Raw genomic sequence first — 27,214 nt, 5'->3', positions numbered from 1 at the left:
CTTCTTTTGGGTTGAATAATTTGGATACTCAAAACAGTAACAATATCTGTAGGGCTTTGATTTGTGTTCAAAATTCCTCTGACATGATGACAATATTTCAAAATAAATGTTTCAATTAATTAATTTTTGAAAGATAACATTTGTACATAACAAGAAACTCAAAAGGCTCAAAAACTGCATTCAGCAGAAAGTAAGTTTCAATTCCACTCCTGCTTCTCAGCCATGATTACCTTCTCTGAAGGCCAGTTCCTTGATTATTTTTTCAGAACTACTCCACTATAAGCACTGACATATGTGTGTATACATATATGTATGTATAGGTGTGTGTATTTTGCCAATAATTTCTCTTGATGGACCTTAAGTTGTTTCTAATTTGTTGACAGTTATTTATGTTGTTTCCAATCTTTTGCCATTATGGTATTCTACGAATATTTTTACACATATTTTATTTCACACATGGTTAAATTTTTCTGTAGAGTAAGTTTCTACAAGTGTAATTACTGGGTCAAAAATATTTGACTTTTTATTTTAGACAGACATTGCTAAATTGCTGTCCACGGAGAATAAGTACTAACTTATATTTTCCTAGCAATAAACATTATACTTAAGAACCTGTTTCTTACAGCCCCTCAACAAATACTTTTGTTCAAATAGTACATTTGAAAAAAATCACTTTTTCTAAGCACCATGTTTTGAATCATTTTGTCATTTAATAAAAAGAATTCTCTTCTGAATACCAAGTTTTGTTAATGTGAGACACATTTATTATTAGCTTAAAGGTCTGAGCCAATTCTGTTGGGAAAACAGAGACTTGCAAATACTTATTGAAGTACTAAGTTATTTCTATTTGCATTCAATTTCAAAGGCAGATTTAAAAAACTTCCTGTCACTCTAGATACAAAGTCTATTTGTAGCAGGGATCCTAACACTCTTCATTTAGTAATCTTGTAATCATATTTGAAACATATCTTTTAAATAAGGATTCAGGAATCTTGTACTTATACACCTTAAAGTAGAGGAGGAAACCAAAGAAATGCTGGGTCAAGGAATAATACGTCTGGAAAAAAACATGAGAAATAGTAATGATAGAAGGAAGAGTTCATTTCTGAAATGAAAATGTTCAGAGTTTTGTTTTAAAACAATTTTAGGAGGAAAGAGTTGACAACAACAACAAAAACACAGGAAAAAAGGGAAAAGAGAATGTTGAACTTGAAAAAATAGAAGAAGAAAAAATGAGACACAGAGAAGATACAGAAGAAGAATGGGGGAGTCAGGTGTGAGTGTGAAGATGGATGTGTATTTCTCTGTCCATATTTCCTGGAAGGTTTCTATCTTTAGAAATCAGTTACGGAAACCCACACAATCCTAGTTCATGTCAGAAAGCTCAAAGATACAAAGAAAATATTCTTCCCTTAGTGGCATAAGCACCGACCTGTAAAAGTTGTGTTGCAGTAGCTCTCTGCTCAGGATTCTTCACTAGGCACTTCTTAACAAAATCGGTGAAATCATCAGACCAGAGTTCTGGCTTCCTGAATGTTGGTGGTGGATTTGTGGGTATCATAAAAATAGCCTAATAAAAATGAAAAGACAGAGTAAGAATCACAATAGCACAAAAAATAAGCAAATCTCTTTATCTTTCTATCAGACTCTAAATCTGAAAAGCAAATTTAAGTGGTTCTAGGATTTCCAGTAAGATTGCAATTCAGGAAGCAAGTCCATCTGCTACTAATGTAATCATTTCCCATTAAATTTCCTCTGTTTGAATTGTAACTCATTGAGCACATCATTCTTTATTTTATCTATTATTTTTAATCAGTCTCCAAAGAATTCATTTCTAACCCTTTTACCAAACTAAGGACATTCTCTGGTTAAATAGATATATTCCCCCCAAACCTTACTATCGCATGCCATCTAAGTTTTATGTAAGTAGTGCCACTCTAAATGGCTAGCAGCAGTCCAATTTGCTGCTGCAATCCAGAATATTTACATATAAATAAAATTACCTGTTATTTGAAATAATACTTGAGAGAGCCAAGACTTTTTTTTTCTCTCTGAATATGATTCAGGATTCCAAATGAAAAGTTTTAAAGCTAATATACCACTCTAATTTATTACTAATGTTTTAACTTAGTATTAATAAATTAGTACTGATATTACATCCAGAAAGTACAGTTCAAAAACTCTAAAATGTCTCCCTCTCATCCCTGTCCTCCTAGCTATCAAGTAACCTTTTTTCAACCAAGAGAATTAATCCCTATGTTCTTAACTAATCACTGTATGTAATGAACCAAGTTTTCTACACTAAAACATCATTTTCTTTGAAATGTTATGAAAGATATGAAAAGAATAAATTTAAACCAAATGTATCAAGCACTCAATAAATACTAGCTATTGTCATTTTCATTTCCACAAAATATTATTAAAAAGAGGCAGACATAGCAATGACAAAAATTTTACAAAATAAGATGAATTCAGTCATATTACAATTAACTGTAGTTTAATAGGTAATTTTATATAATTACACAATCAAAACAAGATGTGACATTAGGAAAAATGGCTTTTTTGGAATTCTTAATATATGCGCATGCAGCCTACAAATATGGGCCTCACAAAGATGTATTCAGGACTGAAACACAAAAAAACTCCCTTTCTAGACTAAAGAATTCTCTTGAATTTCCAGGAGAGATGTGTCTGTCTCTGTTCTATACTCATTTTTTCCCAACTGGCTTTTAATGGTCTTCTCTCTTCATGTGCAAACAAATTTCATGTACACTCATGTCTCTGCTCCTTAGTGCTTAAAGAAATTAAAGTGGTAATACTACAAACTGCAGTAATACTTAGAAACAAAATGTTTACCATTGAAAGAAACTAACCATATCTATGTCTAAAATTTCTGTTCATATATGGAGAAAACATCAAAATTACAGACAAAATATAATATTTGGGGGGAATACCAATTTTTATGTATTACTTTAATATAATAAAATTATTCTACTCTCCATTAGATTTTTGTTAATTGTTTAGAAGTCATTCATAAATTCTTAGAATCAGAGAATTTGCATAGTAAAGATACAGGACAGATCATTTGGCTTAATCTTCTCTTTTGTTTTCTAAAATTTTATTTATTTATTTTTAGAGGGGACGGGATGGAGAAAGACAGGGAGAGAAACGTCAATATGTGGTTGCCTCTCACATGCTGCCAACTGGGGACCTGGCCCACAACCAAAGCATGTGCCCTAACTGGGAATTGAACCAGCAACCCTTTGGTTTACAGGCTAGCACTTAATCCACTGAGCCACACCAGCCAGGGCTCCATCTTGTCATTTAACAGAAAAGAAATCAAAAGCCCAGAGGGTCTAAGTGACTTAAAAACAATATTTCAGACCTACAAAAAGCCTTCATTTAAAGAATTAGCAAAGCTTTCTAAAGCACCCATTGATATACTATGTTTCAAGAAGCAAGAAGGTGAAGTACAAAGCAGGCTACTAAATTTAAACAAACAGCTACTAACAGGATAACAAGATGATAAAAATGATGATTCTGTTGTCAATTTATAGGTATTCCCAGGTCCTCCAAGTGGGGAAGAAAGTATAAGCAAGTTTTATGCCTTAAGAGAAAACAGTGGGAAGAAACATCTTAAAACTTATTACAATCACAACTGTGACAGTCAATAAAGTTGAAGATTATTCAGTCAAATATGAATGGGAAAAAGACTATTTAGTAGAAAAACATAATTTTTTCAATAAATGGTGTTAGGCACTATATTAGAAATTCAAAGATGCAGCAGGAAATAGAGTCACTACCTAAACTAGTCTGGTAATGAAAGAATAAGTAGTAAGATAATTAAAGAATAGTACAATAATAGAAGAAATGACATAAGGCATAAAGAGGAGAGGTCATTTCCCTTAGAAGAAACAGCATAAGGAAAAGCGAGAGCATGGAATAGGGCTGTTGGGAGGAGCACAAAACAAGCTGATTGCCCTGTAAGGAACTAGCAAATGATAACATAAGAAGGGGAATACAGAATATGCAGTTTTGTCAGCAAGAAAGTACACAACTGAAATAAGGGTTTTTCTCCCCAGTATGTGTGTATATGTTTGGTTTTGATTTTGCTGTTAAGAGTTTGTCTATGTCTAAGAGGTAGATTAAAAAACAAACAAACACCCTAGAGATACCCAATATAATGGAACAGAAAAGGCAGTTAGGGTCTACTGTAGATGTCCCAAGATGAAAAATAAGAGTTCAACTAAGATGGTATCTATAGGAATGAAATGGAAGCAATTGGGTATGAAATATTACAAAGAAAGAACCAAGAGTGGTACATCCTAACAACCTTGTTTGGGAGGGGTAGAAAAAGGAAGAACAAAGACTACTACAGAATTCAAGAAATAAAAAACTGACACCCTCACTGCCAAAGGCTCTAAGGTACTCTAACAAAGCAGTAAGATTTACTATTCAAGTCTTTTGATTCTAGAGTAAGTCTTTCTCTTTAATACTGTATGCATCTTCTTTCAAAAAGGGAAACTCTTTTAATGGAAATGAACATTCTTACACACTTTACATCATATTACTGATATTACATCTAAGATAGTCCTTCAAAAGCAGTGAAGCCAGTTTCGTGACACACTAAGCATCTATCAAATGACAAGTATATATCAAGTATTTCCTATGTGTTCAGAACTATGTTCTAATAAAGAAATAGCAAACTAATAGGCCACAGGCTAAACAGTGTTAGTGGATATATTTTGTTTGGGCAATATCAAGCTCATATTCCCACAAGGTAAGAATCTGCTGGAATTAAGACTGATTTTACCCAGGATGTATGTTCTCCCTGATAGCCCCCTTAAGTACCTAGCTATGTAAGCCCTGCTATTACAGATTTAAAGTAAGGTATGTATCTCAGACCTACAAAGCTCATAGTCAACTTGTGGGGGCGGGGGTGAAGGGTGGGGGGTGGGAGGGGACTAACACAAATAGCAAACAATGGAGTGCTAGAAAATAAAATTCTTCTGTAAATAACCTAATTAATTTCAGACAGTTCCATAGTTGAAGCAGAACCTAATCTGTCTTTAAGAATGGGGAAAAAGGGGTTAATGTGGAATGCTTGAAAAGACATACAAAACCACCTGCTACTTCAAATTAAAGAATAAAAATAAATTTGAACTCTCATCTCTGCAAAACAGTTCAAAGTACCTACATAAGCCCCTATACAGACTGACCTCAAACTGCAGGTAAATGATACTAGATTGTCTAGATAAATGTTGTTCATCTGTACTTCTGTTACAAATTGACAGATAACAACTCAGTGATTTATGTCCTTGAAGCTAACGCTCTCCTTTGAACTTTGAGACAATGAGTTGCAGCCTTATCTTCAGATAATCTTAACATATAAGGCTCACCTCAGCAGTAGCTATTACAAACCCAAGGATAAAAAGCTTAACTCAAACTCCTATTTACCCAGTACTATCATAAAGTGATCCTAAAATGTTCACATCCTATTCTCAAACAAGCACTAAACTGCATCCAGTTCAAACAGGTTAGTCTTAATATATGCGTGACATAATGTAGACTTTAAAGTCTCCAGGAGAACCACTATATCTTTTATTTCCATTTTTTATGTTAGATAAGCAATAACAAACTGACAGATTTTGTCAGAGACTTGACTTTGTTCACCTAGTTTAAAGTAATCATGAATGGGAGAAAATCATCTTAAGAACCTCCAGGTTTTTGTACAAGCTGATTAGGTTAAGTGGTCTCTGCTGTAGAAAGTTTTGGGAATCAGTGGCTAGCCTTGGACCAACCAAATGGCATGAACACACATAACGGCCATATAATTTATCTTATCTCTAACACCATTTTGATTGAAGAATGTTAGCACAATAAATGATACGATTATCCTTGTGTTTGTTTTTACACAATGTGTTGCTTAACTACGTATTGAACCTCTGATTAAGTTTTTAAAAGAACTTCCCTGATCACAAGTAGTCTTAAACCAAGAAATGTAAGTGCCTCAAAACAAGTAATTATCTTCATGCCTGGAATTTCATGCCTTAAGACTCCAGGAGCACCCAGAAGATGTGGAGAGAGCTGAAAGCTGGGAAACTACAATGCCTGGACTTTATAATCTCAGTGGAGTGAGTCAACACGTATGTCTGAAGCTAAAGCACCTGTATTTGTGAAAGTACAGAAGCAATGAATATGCCAGAATAATAAAGAACTCTGTGCCACTATTCAAGAACCTCAGGTATTGGAGCAAAAGGTTATCTGCATAACAAATAAATGAGATAAAGGATGAAAAAGCACTTTAAAGAACTGCAAAGAACTAAACAAACAGAGCTGTTTCCTGATAGAAAACATAATAGGCAGCAAGCTTTACTAAGTAAAAATATATAAGTTCTGAAAAGAATATATAGTAATAACATTTTTAAAAGGCTACTATAAATAACAGCAAATAGTACAATGGAATGAATCCAAGACTGGGCCCAGGTCAGAATAATAGGCTGAAGTTTCAAATCACCCTCTAACTGATTGTGCAGCCTCAGTTTTTTCACATAAGCGAGTGAGTTGGATTTGATATTGTTCAGGTTCCTTTTTTTTCTTTTAATATCTTTTACATTTATTGAAAAAATTTCAGTAATATCCTCAGTAATAAAAACTCATAGTTCATAGCAAATAACTTAAATATATTTTAGAAAGGGATTAAAAAATCTTAGAAACAATTAAAATAAATTATAGATGGAGTAGTACAGTGTTTAAGTTTAAAAAATAGAAACAAATGTAAATGAATTATTAAAAATTTGAGTGCTTTACATATCATACACAAAACTTATTACCAAACAACTAACTTAAAATTCTTGCTAACATATGACTATGAGCAAAAATGTTATTATATAGAACTTATACAACTTAATAAAAAACACAGAAAACTTGTAACAAAATAATTTCAGGTTCCTTTTTGAGTCTAAAAGATTCTGGCACCTCCAATCGAGGAGTTATATACTAGCTAGACAAGTATTATATTGTTAGTTAGAAAGGATATGGAAGTGGAGGAGAGTGAAGGATGTTAAAAGGCCTACCAATCACTTCTCGGTCTTTTGGCTAAGAGGCCTACTAGATGTTAATATAAAAATACAAATCTAAATTTGTATCACCACTCCCTTGAAAGCAAATTTGAAACAGAGCTTTTGAAGATGATACTAAAACCTAGAGTGAACTCTGCTCTTAGACTGCAGTTTCCACATATAAGCACAGGGTTCAAGTATTGCAAGCATGACCACAACTCACTTCAGCTCCTGTTACAGGAACTTCAGGAACCATTCATCTGGTCAATAAAGGCCAATGAGACTGCCTATGAACCAAATTAAGGGAAGGGGTGCAGTTGGTGCGCTGGCAGAGCAAAGTGAAAAAGAGAACTGGCTCTAAAAGTTTGAGCCAGCTCTGGGTAGCACTGGGTACAATATAATATTGCCACCATTATAAGTAGCAATCTACTATACTTCAATTCTATGCCCTGTTTACATATTTGAAGAATGGGGATAATAATAGTACCTAACTCTCAAGGCTGTTTTGAACTTTATATGGGTTAATACATGTAAAATCCATAGTGAAAATTAGACTGGTAACTTCCCATAAAAATGACAAGCATGCGGCAAGATCGAAAGGTCAGACAGAATCTCAAAAATTCAAAATACCTATTCACAACAGCAACTATCTACAAGATTGCGTAAAGTTCATTTTAAAATTTATGTCCTGGCCAGTGGCTCAGTTGGTTAGAGCGTCATCCCATACACCAAAAGGTTGTGGGTTCAATCCCCGATCAGGGCACTTATATAGATTGCAGGTTTGATCCCCGGTCAAGGAGTGAATGGGAGGCAACCTATTGATGTTTCTCTCTCATGTTTGTGTGTCTGTCAGTCTGTCTGTCTGTCTGTCTCCGTCTCTGTTTCTTCCTCCCTCTCCCTAACTCCCTTCTGATCTCTCTAAAATCAATAAATTTATCCTCAGGTGAGGATTGAAAAATATTATTATAAAAGCCAGTATATATTCAACTTTTAAAACTTTTATTTGTAATTGAATAAAGGCTTCATTTAAAAGCATTACTTAAGTTGCTACCTATTCCAGTCTGCTCCTACAGCCACCTCACACAAGCACAATTTAAACCCCAATACCTTTGACTGCATCCAGTTAAATCTTAACCACATTTCAAAACTAAAATTTAATGTCCCTTTAAGACAATTCAAAAATATTCATAGAACATGAAGAAATCAAAGGTGAACATGAGCCAACAGTTAAGGAACTTTATCATTCCACTCCCTCAGATTTCCTCAATTATAATTCCTGTGTGTGAGCAGTTCAACTAACTTGTCTGAGCACATAAAATGTATACATACCTGCAAAAAAATTTCTTTAAGCAGCTTAGAACCTACTGGGATAGGACAATGCAAACCAGATCATTTCAATAAAATAGTGTAATCACTAAAATAGAAGTGAACAATGGGCATTAGGGCTTAGCTCAAAATGATGTGAGTTTAGTCCTAAAGAATGATTGAGTTAAGGAGACATAGAAAATACAGTAGCGTGCTCAAAGGTGTGAGGCCTGAAATACCATGGGTCCTATGAAGGAAACTGACTTGTATCAAGGTAAAACTTGAGCATCTTACTGGCCCTTAAAAGAAAGGAACCACTCAAAGACTACTCAAATCATGTCAAAAGAAGTTTAGAACCATAGAACTCAGCTCCAGCCACAGAAATTTATGATTTAATTGATATGAGGTGAGGATGAAGCATAGTATTTTTTTAAAATCCTCAACCAAGGATATGTTTTCTAGAGAGAGAAGAAGGGGGAGGGAGAGAGAAAAACATGCACCTTGACCAGGGATGAACCCACAACCTAGGTATGTGCCCTGACCAGGACTTGAACCTGTAACCTTTTGATGTACAGGATGACGCTCCAACCGACTGAGCCACCTGTCCAGGGCCAGGCACAGTATTTTTTATGTCTCCTAAGTAATTCTAACATGCAGTTAACATTGGGAACCACCGTTCTAGAACATATAAGGCAAGTATTACCACTCCAAATACCTCAACTTTCAGCATCTTCCATATTTTAACTTGTACTCTGACTAGTTATAAATTCATTCTAAATGTCCTAGATAACATGGAAACTACTTGAAGATATAGACAGTGTCTATAAAGTTTATATCCCCCATAGCATTAAGCATAGTTACTTGTGCAACAGCAAAATCTAAATTTATATTGAGTGTTGACATAAAGACTTACAGTTAAATATGGTGACATGAACATATTAACTTCAATTCCATCCCAAAAATCCTACTAAAGGACAGATTTGTTTTAAAGGCTTAAACTCCAAAGACAGAGGGACAGTAGCATATATGGGACAGTAATAAAATTTTGGAAACAGAAAAGTAGATGGATGGGTCATACCTGGCTCAAAAGATCTGAGAAATCAATGAGAAGAAATCAATTCCCACCAGGGAAGAAAGAGGTGGGGGGGGGGGGTGCAGATGGATGGAGAAAGAAAGAAACAGAAATTGGAAGCACCAGATACATCTAAAGATAGGGGACATCTATAGCAATGAGAACTCCTGGCCTATGAACCTAAATTGACACTAAGAACTAGATTAAAGCTAACCAGGCAAAGGTCAACACAGAGCTCATGTGATTGAATTAGGATAAAACAGTAAGCTAGTCCTGAGGTAACAAGAGTGTCACACAATGTATGAGACTCTGACCTAAGAACGGTGCAATGCCCAGTACAAACCAACTTAACAACGACAACAAGTTATTACCTAATAAAATCAACATAAATACCAGTTACAAAAAACTAAAATTAATTATCAACAAAGGATATATGAAGAACAAAAAAGAACTACTGAAAATGTACTAAGTCTATAATCAGAAAGAAATAACACATCTCAGGAATTCAGTTTGACAATTTAGGAACCAAATGGCAAGTTTTAGAAAAAAAATCTGTCCCTCAGCCTTGCCTAGAGAAAAGAATGCTTTTATCTACTGCCAGGGTCAAACATGAGAGCCAAATAAATCAATAAATAACTCATCAGAGCCTACCAAAAATTATCAGTTTCTGGCTCCATATTCTTTAAGAAAACCTTGAAATTCATAAGCAACTACTAATTCCAAATACTCAGTCAATGGTTCTCAACACTGGCTATATATTAGGTCAGAATCATATAGGGACCTTGTAAAACAACTAATCCCCTGGACTAGCTCAAAGAATCTGATCAAGAGGGAATCTATGTATACTTTTTTTAACTCTCTAAGATGTAGCCAGGGTCAAAAATCACTGTATGAAGCAAGGGGTATGGCCTCACAGTATCTACCTCCAAACCACCATAACTTTGGGACTACTGTGAAAATATACTATTTTTAGAGACTGAGAGTTCATAAACAGAGGAAGGGAGGAAACTATGAACACTCACTGATTCAAGAGCCAGCTCTAGGCAACAACAACCAAACTTGCTACACATATACAGATAGATATTTACATATATCACTGTTTTGTATTTTTACAAATTCCATCAACTTGAAAGTCACTGCCCTTTAAAAACCATGTGTAATTTCTGCTTCCAGGAAGATGGAGTAAGATATACCTTATTCCATCCATTAAGTACAACTGAAAACCATGAGCATTACGTATAAACAAACCTAAGACTCTGAAAGGTAGAAAGAAAGTAGACCAATCAGGAACTCAGACTCAAGGAACATCAGTGACGAGCTCCCAAGTTTTCTTTTTGCTTCATATACCCCAGACATGGAGCTGCAGAAGCTAACAATCAGAAAAAGCCAATGGGTACAAACAAAAGCAGCCTCACAAAAGCCTGCTCTCTCTAGCCAAAAAACAAGAATGTGGTCAAGTGATGGGGCAGAGTCTCGGCTAGGGAAGTGAATCCATGAGGAAACAAACAAGCCAGAAAATAAGAGGGGTAAAAGTAAAAGGCCTGAGGTTGAAGATCAGCTGAATTTTAGCCAAGCAAGTGAGAAGATAAGAAAGATGGAAATTGAGAAGATTGGTAAGACTGTAAATCAGCAGTTACTTTTCATTAACACAACAGGGAAACATGAAGAAAAAGGCAACCAGACTAAGCAGTACTGGCTTTGTCACTAGCTAACAGTGTATCATTAGAGAAGACAAACTGAGCCTTAACTGCTAATTTGAGGACTACTGACAAATTACCTCCGTTTTTCCCTTTACCCCTTTTCCCTGTCCCTCCCTGCATCCTCAAACACACGAGCCTTCATCGTTATAGGTAAAGCTAAAGAAAGGTAGCAAAGAAGGGCGAATACATGAAAAACAGGCAGATTTTCAAACTGACATTTGTCTTGAGCACCTTCCCAGTTCTCCTTCCTTTCTCCCAAGCCCATGTCTGCAAGCTCTCAAACTCCAGCCCTGTTTGCTGGCTATTCTCCCAGAAAAAGCCCCAAAGTCCATGTTTCTTCTTCCTTCCTAACTTTTCTTCTCACCCTTCCACCCATCAAAGCTTCTACTGGTGAGTGTATTTCAGTTTAATAATACAAAGGCAACCTGATTAAGCCATTTCATATTAAGGCAATGATGAATAATAACCCTCTTATCTACGCATAAGCCTCCCAAGGTGTTTTGCAAAACTTAAGGCAGAGTGGAAGAGGATAACTTAGGGCAAGGAAATTTGCTTTTACCCCTATTTTAAGGTTCTGAGGAAGAAAAATAAGCATTTGTAGTCATTTTCCCACGATGGCCTCCTTTTAAGTACCTCTCCTTACGGAGAAGCTCATCACTCCTCTAACTTTCCTTAGGCAGACAATAAACCACAGAAAAGACACCCAAAGCAGCTAAGAATGGTACTTTTTTAGAAGTGCAGGCCTGATGGCATGGAAGAGTGGGAGACTCAAGACAGCAGAATGATGATGTGAGGAAACTATCCTGAAAACATCAGCTCATACCCACCCACTAGGTGGAGGGCATTCTATTAACAGAATCCTCCACCTTAGTTATTTCCTATGAGAACTGGCGAAGGAGAGCCTGCAATCTCAAAGCTTTAAGAAAAGCCTTAATATAAGGCAAGAAAATAGTCATGGACAGAACCATGTGAAGAAGTGACTGTAGGGAGAGGTGCCATCAAATAAGAGAAAAAGTGTAAAAGTAACACTGAAGAAAAGAAAGTCACTCCCTACCAAAATAATAATAATAATATACAATTAACAACTAAAGGCTTTACAGCAAGAATCAGCAAAATTTTGACTCACATGCCAAATCAGGCCAGCAATCTGTTTTGTTGAATAGTTTTATGGAACACTGCCACGTTCATTCTTTTATATATCATCTATGGCTGTGGAGTTGAATGTTTCAATTACAATGGCAGAGCTGAATGGCTGCAACAGACCACGTAACTTGCAAAGGCTAAAATATTTACTGTCTGGCCCTATACAGGAAAAAGGTCCTGCCTTCGGGGGCTGGTGGGTAAGATTAGGACTGATATGAGGGCACTGAATTTGGCAAAAAATTATCCCTGATAAAATGAAGAAACAAATTTAAATAATTCAAAAGAAAGTGTATGTATATTAATAAAGTAGAGGTAATGAGTATAAGCTATTGTTTGAAGCAGTTTAGCAATTAGGAAAACATAAAGACGACATGAGAGCCTGTGGAGAAAAAGATGTCCTTGCTCTCACCAATCCTGCTCCTTCTAGAGTCCCTCCCTCTCTTTCTCACCACCCAAACAGTCTCCCAAACTAGAAATTTCAGTCATTTTGGTCACCAAATCCAAGTGATTCTAGATCCAAGTCTCTTTTATAGCCTAAGTTTCAGGCCCAATAATTAGTATACAGCAGGTTCTCAAAAAATGTTTTTTGAAAAGAATATAAGCATACAGAACATAGAAAGAAAAGATGGAGAAGAAAATAGAAGAAGATTATGGCCCAGCTCTACCCCTAAATGACTATGTGGCTTGGACTCAAGTCTTAAAGAGTCTTCATTAAAAAATAGAGGTGACAGATCCAAGATGGCAGAGGAGTAAGTGGAAGCTACACTAACCTCCTTCCAATCTGGAATCACAACTGAATTGTGGAGAAATCATCTGGAATAACCAACTGAACACTAGCCGGAGAGAAGTCCTATAACCATGAAGAGACAGAAAAGGCCACATCATCACAACGTGACTGGCAAAAGCCTATGTTCTCATTACCTGAGTGATTGTATGCATAGGCCTCACTTAATCCTGCGTGCATCGCTGCCTCCTGAGACTCAACGGTTTGACTGAACTAAGTAGTTGCATTGGTAAAGTATGGGGTGGTCTGTGGGCTTCACTTTGAAACTGGTTTCTCTTTTCTGTACTAATGACTTGAACAGAAAGGGCCCAGAAGCCTGAGGGGGGGTACCTAAAATATTCCCCTCAGCCCAAGCTAAGTATAGTGGGCAAAAGGGCTTTGAACAGGTGTGACATGCCTTGCACACCTTCCTCCAAAGAAGCCTTTTTTTTTTCTAATGTGGGACATTAAAAAATTAATCCCTGTCTTTTGTCATCTAGTTGTTATGGATTTAATGATACCTTTTAACCCTGTTGCCAAATCTGTTGCCCCCAGAATATAATAAGGATGCCAGCCTATTAAACCGAGCATGCCATTGTCCGGGGACAGCCAAGTGACCTGGAATCTGCAAGACCCATCCCCATGTGGGAAGGCCATCCTTCCCTCCAGAGCCCCACTCTTATTAAGGATTTCTGGACCCAAGGGTAGGTAGGACGATGACCATGTCCAGTTTGAAGCAGCTAGAAGAGCACAAGACCTTTGCCCATTGTCCTTTATAAGATTATAAAGGGTCTTAAGTCTGAGAGGGGGGAATTGTTACAGAGCAGGGGTCTCCCACATAAAATAAATAAATAAATAAATAAGTAAATAGAAGTGACAACAATGTTATTTTTTCCCCATACAGGTAATCCTTATTATAGTAGTATTTCCATAGTCACATCTAGTACACAGAACCTTTTTGCCTTTTTTATAATATAGAATTTTTAAATAACTTTACATAGAAACTTCTTCAATCTGAATTTTAGCTATCTTTTTATTTAATTCTTCATGCTGACCATCCAAACTGAACAATACTTTCCTTTGTACAAATTTACATGAGAAAAATTCTAAGCACAGATGAAGAGACCAATTTCATTTATTAGTTACTGTATAACAGCCTGATTGAGACATGATTCACATACAGACCATACAAAATACAAAATATTCCCACAATCAGACCACCTCTTAGCATCTCTACCTTTGCCACCCTGGTCTAAGCCACCATCATCTCACCTGGACTACTGAAGAAGTAACCTCCTCACTGTTCACCCTGCTGACATCCTTGCCCTCCTATGATCCCTTCTCAACAAAGAAAAATAAATCTTTCAGATTATATGTCAGACCATATCAATCCTCTGCTCAAACCCTCCAATGGCTTCCAATCTCACTCAAAGAAAAAGTTAAAGACTCATCATGGTTGATTAAGGCTCTAAGGAATGTGGTTGTCCTCTGCCATCTATCTGACTTGACCTCCTACTTCTCTCCCCTTACCAGCTCCAGCCATATAAACCTCCTCACTATTCTTAAGCACCTAACACACTGCCACATCAGTTTCCTCCAACTAGAACACTCTCACACCAGAAATTTGCATGGCTCATTTACCTGCCTTCTAGAGATCTCTACTAAATGTCACCTTATCAAACAGGCCTTTCTTGACCATCCTATATTTGTTATCAAACATTCTCTCATTCTGTATCCCTCTTACCCTGCTTCATTTTTCTTTTCTTTTATTAAATTTATTGGGATGAGGACTTGTAACAGAGGCTACTTCAGTTGCCCGAACAGACGTTGCAGCAGCCTATGGTTACTACGGCCACTGTGCTGCCAGGATGTGAACCACAGGGCCACAGTGGGTGGGCGGCCACAGATAATCCTGGTCAAGATGGGGTGGCTTCACCAGCCACCTCTGGAACCAGGAAATCAAGGTAAAGAGAATACTTGACTAGCAGGCTCCCTCAAGAGTGGAAAGGTAATGAATTGAAAAACTCTGGCATGGGGAGAGGGGTGGCCTATACAAAACAGCCTTTCTCCAAGGGATCTTAATTTAAAAAATAAAAATAAAATAAAAATAAATAAATGAATTTATTGGGATGACATTGGTTAACAAAATTTTATAGGTTTCAGGTATACAATTCTATAATACATCAACTGTATACTGCATTGTGTGTTCACCACCCGAAGTGAAATTCCTTCCGTCACCATATATTTGACCCCTTCACCCTTTACTACCCTCCCCTCTGCCCCTTCCCCCTGGTAAACACCTCACTTGTTGTCTTTGTCTACGAAGTTTTTCTTTGTTTGTCTTATTTGTTCATTTTTCTGTTTCATATCCCAGATATGAATAAAATCACATGGTTTTTGACTTTTCCCGTCTGACTTATTTCACTTAGCATGATATTCTCAAGATCCATCCACGTTATCGCAAATGGCAGTATTTCATCGACAGAACAAAAAGGCAACCAACCAAATGGGAGAAGGCATTTGCAAACATCTCTGATAAAAGGTTAACATCCTGCTTTATTTTTCTCACATACCAGTTTTCAGCACCTAATTAGTTCTAGCTTTTTGTGTGTAATTTATTCTCTCCCTCACTATAACATAAACACCTAAAATGTTGAAACCTTACTTCATTCACTGCTATATCCAGTATCTAAAATGTTATCAGGGTAATCACTGAATAAATATGGGATGAATTAATATATAACAAACTCAGTTTCCCTCAGTCTCACTAAGATTTTCAATATCCAAAAGGAGAGATTTATATGTAATGACCCCCAAGATACCTGTATAGCTTTAAAACTTATAAGTCTAGCAAAGAGGCAGACCTAAATAGGTAATGGTAAGGTATAAAAATGTAAGCTGGCCTTCTCAGAAAAGAAGGAAGATTTGACAGTAAATGATTAACTACCATAAGAATAAAGTATATATGAAAGGTACCTCCAAATAAACATGTGAAAAACTTTATAATAAAACTATATAATTAAGCACAGAGAACAAGACTATCTTGCCAAGATTTGCTATCATTGGCAAAAACCCATATTAAACTCAGCTTCCCCAATTCCAGATACAAATGGAATTGTGAATTTGGCAAATCACTGGAGAGAAAGACTGAAGTACAATCTGGGTTCACATTAAAGTTACCTCATTCTTCTCAACTTAGATCTGACCCAGAGGAAAATTTTTAACAGATTGTGTTGGACTAGTGCCATACTATACTCAGTAAAGTTCAAAATTAGCATTTTAGATGCTAACCTAAAGGATTTTTATTTTGTTTTCCTAAAACTAAACTGGACTAAAAATAAAACATGATGAATTGTGAGTATAAAATGGATTATTTAAAGAAACATTTTGTCAAAGAAAAATAAAATTATAACACCAGTTCTTCACTCTCATTTTTTTTTCTTTTTCATTCATTCAGTGTCTCACCAGGCTGAACACATGGTAGCACTCAAGTTGTTAACTTATAAAAGAGAGTTAATGCTCTTCTTTCCTTTCAAGCTTTTTCCAAATTCAGTGATATAGAATATAGACATGTCCACCTCAACCTTCCTAGTTATTAAAAAATGCAAATAAAATTTATGTACTTAAAATATTTACATATATACATTGACCATTTATTTTATATCTACTATGTCACAAAGCACTGTATTAGACAATGAAGATACACTATAAAACTCACACATGCTGGTTTCAATAAATTCATAATCTGGTAAAAAAGTCCGGCAAACTATAATAGAGTATGGTCAATTTCATAATCTTGTGGTGCACAGGGTGCTAAGGGAGCCCAGAGGAAAAGTCCCCAGGTTAGACTGTGTAGAAGAAAGATGGGAAAAAATACAGGTAGAGCGAAGTAACACTGAGCAGAGGGCAGCAGTAAGAACCTAAACTATCGACAAGTGCTGGTATGGCTAAAAGAAGGGGATATTACATGACTAAAGAGGTAGGCAGAGGTCAGGGCTTTATATAAAACCCTTAAAATTTTGGCTCTTAACTTAGAGACAAATGAAAAAAAAACTGCTTTTCAATTGGATGATTTTAAGTAAGAAAGTAATATGATGTGTTTCAGTGTAGAATGATCAATCTAGCAATATTATGAAGGATACTTTCAAAAGGAAGGAAATGGAAATGAACACTGTTAGAACAGTTATGAGACTGTAGAAATCCACACAAAAAAATTATAAGTTCTCAAATAAGGCCAAGATGGAGGTGTAGACAGACACGCTGCATCTCCCTCTACAACTAAGAAGGAATACAACTACCTCAAAACTAGAAACAACCAGAAGTTCCAGAAAATCAAACTGCATGGAAGTCCAACAAACAAAGATATAAAGAAGAAATACTCATCCAGACAGGTAGGAGGGGCGAAGCGGCAGTGGCAGGCCGGCTGAAAGCACAGTTACATGTTTTAAAAAGTCAGGAGGGACACCTGGGGAGCATTCCCAGCTCCTCACCAGACCCCACAGCTCCTGGTCCCAGCACCAGGGAAAAGCGAGCTTCATTGCTTCTGACTGTGCAGACCAGTGGGGGTTGGGACGAAGGCAGAAACTGCCGGTCTCTCAGCAGAGTCTGCTTGTTTAAAGGGCCCCCATAGTCCTAGAACGTTCGCAGACCCACCCACTGTGGGAACGACGGCCAGGGCATTTGCTAGAGAGGCACCAGTCCCATACAGAAGTGGGAGAAGTGCCTGGAAAAGGGGCGAGTACTGAGCAAGCAGCATTGTTCCCTCTCAGACCCCTCCCCTACATACAGCACCACAACGTGGTGAAACAAGCCGCCCTCTACTGACGAATCCCTAAGGCTCCGCCACTTACAATGTAACAGGAGCAACAGCTCTACCTAAGACACAGGAGCCTGTCAAGATGAGGAGACAAAGAAGTATGGCCCAAAAGGGGGAACGGATCAAGGTTCCAGTGGGAGAACTAAGCGACGAGGAGATAGCCAATCTAACAGACGCTGAATTCCAAACTGGTGATAAAGATGCTCACAGGCTTGACAGATATGCTTGAGTACAGCAAAAGCATAAGAGAAGTAAAGGCTATGCTAAATGAAATGAAGGAAAATCCACACAAAACCAATGGTGAAAGGAAGAAAACTGGGGTTCAAATCAATGATTTGGAACATAAGGAAGAAAAAAACAGTCAACCAGTACAGAATGACGAAACAAGAATTTTAAAAAATGAGGAGAGGCTTAGGAACCTCTGGGACAACGTTAAACGTGCCAACATCCGAATCGTAGGGGTGCCATAAGGAGAAGAGGAAGAGAAAGAAATTGAAAACTTATGTGAAAAAATAATGAAGGAAAACTTCCAAAATTTTGCGAAGGAAATAGACATACAAGTCCAGGAAGCACGGAGAGTCCCGGGAGAGCTGGACCCAAAGGGGACCACACCAAGACACATTACCATTAAAATGCCAAAGGTGAAAGATAAAAGAATCCTAAAAGCAGCAAGAGAGAAGTGGGGAGTTGCCTACCAAGGGGTGCCTATAAGACTATCAGCTGATTTCTCAAAAGACACTTTGCGGGCAAGAAGGAACTGGCAAGCAGTATTCAATGTGATGAAAAGCAAGGACCTACAACCAAGATTACTCTATTCACCAAAGCTATCATTTAGAATGGAAGGGCAGATGAAGTGCTTTCCAGACAAGGTAAAGCTAAAAGAGTTCATCATCACCAAGCCATTATTATATGAAATGTCAAAGGGACTTACTTAAGAAAAAGAAAATCAAAACTATGAACACTAAAATGACAATGAACTCACAACTATCAACAACTAAATCTAAAAAATAAAAACAAAATCCAACTAAGCAAATCAGAATAGGAACAGAACCCTAGGTATGGGGATCATTTGGAGGGTTATCAGCTGGGAGGGGGAAGGGGGAGAAATAGGAAAATAGTGCAGGGATTAAGGCATAATCGGTTGGTACAAAAGAGAAAAGGGAGGTTAAGAATAATATAGGAAAGGGTGAAGCCAAAGAACATATGCACGACCCATGGACATGAACTAAGGGGAGTGGGATTGCTGGAGAGAAGGGAGTTACTGGACAGAGGGGAGGTAAAGGGGGAAAAAAATTGGAACTACTGTAACAACATAATCAATAAAATATACTTATAAAAAAGAAAAGATACAATGGGAAGAAGGGCATATGATATGTTTGAGAGATATTAAGGAAGTAACATGGATGAGAACTGGTGAATGAGGACTTGAATTAGCTCAGTAGCACAGGAGCTAGGCAGGAAGGAAGTACGGTAATTGCAAGAAATTGAGGAGGCAGCATCGATAGGACTTAATGACTGATTAATGGTAAAGACTGGACAAAGGGAAGATGCTCTCCAGATTTTCAACATGGCAACTAGCTGGAGAGCTGTGTCATTAACCAAGACAGAAAATACAAAGGTAAAACAAGTCTGATGAAAAAACAGTGAAACCACATTTGAAGATATTGGATTTGAGGTGTCTAATGACGGCAGAGAAAAGATAACTATATAAGTAGATAACTAGAAATGAGTCTAGAGCTCAAAACAGAAAAAAGGAAAGCTGGGAGAGATATCCTAGAAATCAAATGAGGAAAGAGATTTAAGGAGAAGAAAATGGTTACCAATGCCAAACAGAATAAAACTGTGAACAATTTTAGTAGAGTGGTGAGGAAGAAACAGCCAAATGTGTTCAAGGAGAAAAGTGAAGAAACTGAGGCAGCAAGTGTGCATTAGTCTTTTTATACACGACTCTGAAAGAGAGTGTGAGGCAGGGCAGCAAGGGCAATACAAGCCCAAAGGGAATACATGTTTCGTTCTTAAAATGAGAAGATCCTGAGCCTGTAAAGGTCCATAACAGAAAGGAAGTAAGCGATGGGTAAAGGATGGAAGAAAAGAAGGGAAGGAGCATGCCTTCTACTAAAATCAGAACAGAGAGAAATGAGCCCTTAAAGTTTAGGCACATAATAGCCATTCAACCAGTATTTTTTTAATGATAAACATCTTGTGCTTAGGCTGTCTTAGCACTATTTTAAAATAGTTTCTTATATAATTTTTGATGCATTTACATATTACATATAGTAATAATAATTGTTGTTAGTATTATAGCTACTCTGTATGGCAAGTACCAAGTAGCTTTACAAAAATTGATTCTTTTAATCCTCACAAAAACATAATGAGGGATTATTACTCCATTTTATATAACAGAAAACAGAGGCACGGTGAGGTTAAATAACTTGTCCTTGAATATTCAGCAAATAAAGAACAGAGTTGGAAAATGAATCCAGACAGTGTACTCCAAAGCTGATGTTCTTAACCATCAAGCTATATGGCTTCTCTATAGATAAATATAGAATACTTTTGGTTCACTAAATTAATCTAAAGACAATGTATTTTTCTACCAGAAAATATTTCTAATTTTAGAATAGAAGTAGGAGAAAACTGAAGTTTACTGATCAGAAACTTGCTAAACTACTTTTGATATATTAAATGAGAAAACCTCGATAATTAACATTATATCATTAAGACATCTTACCCTTTACTTAACACCACTAACCACAGTTTTTTACCTGTGTAAATACATACATATAACAATGCTTCTTAAATTTTATCATGTAGCAGAATTCCTTGGAGGACTTGTTAAAAGGCAGATTGCTGAAACTCACCCAGGGAGTTTCTGATCCAATAGGCCCAAAACAGGGCCCCAGAATTTGTATTTCTAGCAAATGCCCAGAAGACACTGATGCTGCTGGTCTAGGAACCATACCTTGAAAACTACTACCTTACAGTAACTCGGTAAGAATTAAGTGAGGGAAATATAAAAATGCATAGCATATGGCAAGCAATATCTATAGGTATTATTATTAATAATATGATGATGACCATTACCATTATTTGCATAATTACTTAAGTTTTTGTATTAATTTTACTTAATGACAATACAAAATTGACATATTTTGACAAATTTTAAGATCACAATAATCAGCCTGCCAGATCTATCTGCCTCTGGTATCTTCATCCTTCTTGCAAAACAGCCTTTCTAAAGTGTAAATCTATACATCATTCCCTACTACAAACCAATTTTTTCCCTTAACTTACAAAATCAAGTACAAACTCCTTGGTGAGGCTTACAGAGCCCTTTGCCCATGAGCCATAGTCTAATTACTCATCTTTCAATATGTTTTTAGAACATTACCTATTCTTTGAAGGCTTCCCTAATATAACTCCTCTAATAAAGCTACTCAGCCCTTCCATGATCCCAAAGTACCTCTCACACAATGAGAGAAAACAATAATGATAAAACATCAATCCCAAATATTTTACATTATTTCATTTAATCCTCGTAACAACTCAGGGTGAAAACTATAATTATTCTCACTTTACATGTGGGGAAAAACAAGACACTGGGAAGTCAGGTTTGCCTTAAGCGATAAAACCAGCAAATACAAGAGCCAGGCAACTACAGTGTACTAACACTTACTAAATAGCTTAGTACTTGAGTGTTGTTTAGATAATAAATTTTTGAATACTAATATAAATAATTGTCTTATTCATTTTCACATTATTTAACTAATATTTATTGTCTACTCTATGCTAGGCACTATGTTAAGCAATGTAGAATACCAGATAAAACAGGGAAGCCCCAGTGCCTACATCCTTGACACAGCCAATCTAGTGGGGAAGACAGACATTAAACAAACAAAAGAAAATCACAAATATTTCAAAACATTTATGACAAAAATGTACAGTTCTCTGAAACTATGAGAGGAAGACCTAACCTCTCTATATAACTATTTTTCTTTACCTTCAATCTCCTGATACAACAGTGTAAATTATGTAGAATATGAATTATAGAATGCCAAATAACTCCATTTTATAATGACACTTTCAAAATCAAGTTAAGTGATTAAATTGTAAGATCAAAGTCACATAGTTAAAATTTTAAACATTAGTTAAAAATGACATTAAAATTCTTTATCTGCATTCCCTTGATAAATGTAGCTATTGCCTCTCTGAAACACAATGTAATAAATATAAACTAGAAAAAAGTAATAAAATTGTATTTGAAAGGGTCTTGCAATATTAGCCATGAGAAAGATAAAATAATATGCCAAGTTTCTGATAATTCTAGTGGTGCAGGAAAGTACTTTCTTTTTGGACAATGCTAACTTTCTAAGATTAAAGAGGAATTAGATTCACGACTTAATATACTTCATTTGTAACAATAAAAATTTTTTTCAGAGTATATTTCAAAGAGAAACTAATATTTTATAGAAGAAAAATGCCTAAAAGTCCAAATACATTCACAATGAGACCTGAAAAGTAAAATCAAGTATGAACCAGGTCTGCATCCCCATATCTTCAGTTTCTATTTATCAAACAGAAAAATCTTTCCAACTTTCTCCTTTCCTGTATAAGACCAAAACTATGCGATATTCTGTTTGTATTACAATTACACTAATTCAATGCAGGTCACTTGCTTTTTACTGAGTCCAGATGACATCCAGTAAACTAAACATGGGCCAACTGGGAAGGGAGGGGAGGAGAGGGAAGGGAGGCGAGAGGGGAGGGAAGGGGAGAGGAAGGGCCTGAACTTCATTTTGGCTAATGCCAACCATAGGCTACATTAAAGACTGGCATTTTTCATTCCTTTCAGACTTCTCACATTTGTAATTTCTAATTTAAGGACATTTTCTGCTGAAAGTGAGGACAGCACTGCTTCACAATACTGGTTTTCCCCTTCAACTCAAATGTTCTATAATGGAGCTACTAACATGGAACCTACATACTGTCTAATCTAAAAATGTATGACTCTTTTAAAATCAATAGTTTTTTACTTATCACAGTTATAAGTGAGTAAACAAAACTTGATTTAGCTGACACACACATGCAAAAAAAGAGGTTCCAACATCAATATTTGCAATCTTAAATCAACCTAAACAACTATGTAATTAGACACATGACAAACTGGGTAATAGAAAGAAATATTTATAACTAAAGAAGCAATAATTTTAATACCTTATCAGAAGTTGGGACTCAACATTTTCTTATAATCTATTAGGTAAAGAAACTTGGTTTACTATTCCTTTTACACTCTGCTCATATATACATACACATGTATATATGTGTGTGTATATATATTTTAAAAGTAAAAAGCTTTAAGGCCCTGGTCAGGTGTCTCAGCTGGTTAAAGCACTGTCCCCCACACCAGAAGTTTGCGGGTTCAATCCCCAGTCAAGGCACATAGTTAGGTTGTGGGTTCGATCTCTGATCAGGATGCAAATAAAAGGCAACCAAATGATGTTTCTCTCTCCTTCTCTTTCTTTCTCTCCCTGCCCCCTTGCTCTCTCTCTCTCAAATCAACAAACATATCCTCAGGTGAGGATTAAAAAATAAAATAAAAAGCTTTATAAAATCATGTTAAAATTTACATAAAATCGTAATTTTAAATCAGATTGCACTCCTACAAAATCTACATTAATTCCTCACTGCATTTACACTACCAATAGTTGGCATTTTAAATTAAAAACTATTCACTCACTTATTACAAGAGTACAAGTCTCTAAATGTTTAAATTAGCTGATTTTTAAATTTTTATTTATTTTTAGCCAATATTTTAAACTTGTGTAAATTTAACTGAAGAATATTATGTTCCTGTAAGTGTTCATGAATACGAAGATATAGTAATAGAGATGGAAATTATTTACTCTGAAAATCCTGACTGCGTGACTGTTAAATCACTTACATACGGCCAAATGATCTACAGGGAAGCAGGGAGGTCCTGAAATTGTGTACTCATATCCATTTTCAACTACTGCACAGGTGACACAATCAATCAAGTCAGTACTGAAACAGAATGGGAATAGAAGGTACTTGGTGAGTAAAGGTGACTTCTTTAGACAAAATGAAAAAACAGACTATCACCATCTCATATTAAAAAGTAGCCAACAGCTATAGATAAAGAGTATTTTTTACTCTCTATGGTATTCAGTAATGTGGGTTCAACTTTGCATACTATCTACATTATATTCAACGTTTAAAATAATGTAGAAAAAGCTGGTATCTATATAAAAAACAATTCAGTAATGACAAATCCCCAATAAAGTTTCTTCAACAAAGTTAATATTTTCTGCAGAGGTTAGCTGGTGGTTAAGGAGAAAGAAACAGCAGCACTATATCTGGCACAGAACTATGAAAGCCAGGCAAGCGACCAAGCCCAACCAAGGGAAGAAAGAGCTCAGTCAAATGATGGGCACTGTCGACAGAGGAGGCATGTGTGGCCCCATGGACAGGTTAATGAAATGGTAGCCAACCAGTACAATTAAAAAGTGTCAGGATGTCCATCCTACCTGCCTAGAAAAGCATAAGAAGAGAAATACCCTGAAATGCACTACATGTAAAGGAATTTATATCCTAGAATGTATCTTTAAAGCTCCTTTTTAAAAACTCTTGACAATAGAGTACACTATCAAAAATTTCAACATAAGTACTTCCTATTCTAAAGAAATGTGATTTTAAGTGCCTTGAAGCATAAACACAAAATAGGTCTATAATGTTTATTCATTCACTTTGTATCAGTAACTCAACTCTAGATATTATTCACACACAAAAATAACAATACGTCTATAAGCAAACCTAGATCACATAAACATTTCTGCATATGGAATTCACTGTGAACCAAAACTCCTAAATGCTTTTTATATCACAGATGTTAATCCATGGCTCTGAGCAGGCCTGACCTCCCTTGCCTATCCTCCTTCATTGGGAGAAGAGTGGGAGAATATTCAAACCTAACATACGTTTAATCTTATCTTCTTAGATTCAACATATTGCTTCATCCTGATTTTCTATATCCTGATTCTGCCCTTTAATAATATTTACTATCCCTCCATTCTTCTTTACATCTGTAAGTTTGAAAAACATGCTTTCTTTATCTTAAGTCATTTATTTAAAAAATGTTCAATCCCTGAAACAATCAGAAACGCAACAGCTTGCGGCTGTCTCTGTCTGTCTGTTGTTCCCCTCTTCATCCCCTCAAAGAGTGGACAAAGGCATTCACATCCCCAGTGGGGCAGCGTTTCAAGGAAGGTATTCCCTTGTAGTTCTATAATCTAGTGAAAAAAAAATGTAATATAAGTAAATGTAATATTTAATGATACACTGATGGAGTTCTTAGTATCCATTTCTACAAATTTAGATTTAGTCTCAATCTCTTTTATAATACCAATTTTCCTATGAAAATATTATCTTCAACATTTTCATTATTGCCAATAAATAACATTATAATTTACCACCTGCATTTATTATTAAAGTATCATATTAAAAACCCCAAAACACTTCCTTGAAAGGAATATTCCAATATAATTTCCTTCTGTTAATTACTCTGGGTCAATTGTTCATGTTTCCTGCTCTATAAATATACTATACCTAACAAATTCCTATATAAACATAGTATTAAAATTATCGAGCTTTTATTCTCAGAAAGAAAACATATGTGTGCTAATGAAGTTTAACCATAAAATCTATTTCTACCTCATTGAAAGAAACATGAAACAAAAAGGATAAACTTTTACCAATCTTAAGTATTTAAGTGCAATGTTATAAATTTAGTCTCATGACCTTCCAAATACATTTCCTAACTTCTTCACTTACTACGTTAACTCTGTAGTCCACAATTCACAAATTTCCCAGTGCTCTACCTTCCCACAGGAGGATTTCCCTTACTAGTGACTACTAACACAAAATGTTTATATATTGCTTAATCATACATGATTATTGAATTTGTAAAATACTTAGGTCTTTATGTCCACTTTTCACTCCTGCTTACTGACTTTTGACTATTCCACTGTTTATTAAGCTAAAGATCCAAACTACCTAAGTTTCTGTCCTCCACACCTGGAGCTGCATTAAAGCCAAAATGTGAACTGACTGCAAGTTCTGTTGGAGCTCAGCTACCAGCTTAAGCATCAGTTCTAGGCTACTCTGCCAAATCTGACCCAATCTAATACCAGAAGAATATTCTTAATATTAAAGGTTCTCTTTGGTATGCAAGATTCATTTGTTCAACCAATATTTATTAAGTAACTACTATATGCCAAGCACCGTAATAGTATTTAACATACATTAGTGAATGGAAGAAATACAAAATCTCTGCCTTATGGAACTTAAACTAGCGGTACCAATTTACCACCTGTGGGCTTTGCACCAAAAATACAAAGATCAGGACACTGTCCCTTCCTTAAAGAATATTCACTCTAATTATGGAAACAACAACAAATCCCCAATACAGTTTATCATATAATTCTAAAATACAAAAATGTAAATGGTAGCAAAGGCATACACAAAGTGTCATGGGAATAGAGAAGACACCACTGTGCAGAAGTTATTGAGTACACTACCACAAAGACTACAATCCTCTCTGCCAACATCAACCAAATATAGGCATTCCATCTTGAGAACAGGAATCCCCAGGACAACAATAAAGTTTCACAACTCTATGTATGATATCTCTTCCAGAGGTTAATCAAAATACTGCTTTACCTGGTCTTCATAATCTATGTCCCACTCGCATCTTCAATAGTAAATGAAAAAAGTAAGAAAATTCAAGTACCTCCATTTGCCAATTACTAGTTGACAAGAAAAAGGTTGTCTCAGAAGGACAAATGAAGTAGTTAACTTCTGTGAAATTTTTATATTAACTGTTGGCCTCAATAATCCATGCCATCTTACCTTATTCATATGAAAATACTAGGTATAATTTATTATGTGCCTCCAGCAAAACACGAACCACTACGGCCTTTACATACATCAGCTCTAAGGCTTAGGTATTGGTATTCCCCTATTTTTCAGATAAGAAACCCGAAGATAAAAGAGATTATATAATTCGCTTAAGGTGGTACAGAGTTGAACTAGAACATAAAACAAATCTGTCTGAATACAAAATCATGGACCTGAACAGGGTATAAGGTATCTTTTCATTATATTTTCACAGCCTCTCTCTCCCATATAGACGAATATTGAGAGATAGCAATTCCTCTTCCATGGTTATGTTTAACAGCTCTCTATACAGTAGTCCCTCATTTATCGCGGGTATTATGTTCCAGACCTCCCTGCAAAGTAGGAAGCTTACACTTATTCTATACTCTTAAACCTACGTAA

The 27,214-nt window shown here is 36.0% G+C and overlaps 1 protein-coding gene across 1 annotated transcript in view; it reads right to left on the bottom strand.

Moving 5' to 3' along the window:
- Positions 1-27,214, bottom strand: part of STK3 (serine/threonine kinase 3) — a 258,261-nt gene that overhangs the window by 128,637 nt on the left and 102,410 nt on the right. Inside the window, exon 7 of the mRNA XM_090282782.1 lies at positions 1,433-1,570. Coding sequence (XP_090138908.1) covers positions 1,433-1,570 — 138 coding nt within the window. The remainder of the gene's footprint in view (positions 1-1,432; positions 1,571-27,214) is intronic.

Source organism: Furipterus horrens, unplaced genomic scaffold (assembly GCF_987537825.1).
Source record: "Furipterus horrens unplaced genomic scaffold, mFurHor1.1.pri manual_scaffold_7, whole genome shotgun sequence".
Classification (NCBI taxonomy): domain Eukaryota; kingdom Metazoa; phylum Chordata; class Mammalia; order Chiroptera; family Furipteridae; genus Furipterus; species Furipterus horrens.
Note: the sequence above shows the minus strand (reverse complement) of the source record. Positions and strands in the feature narration are given on the sequence as shown.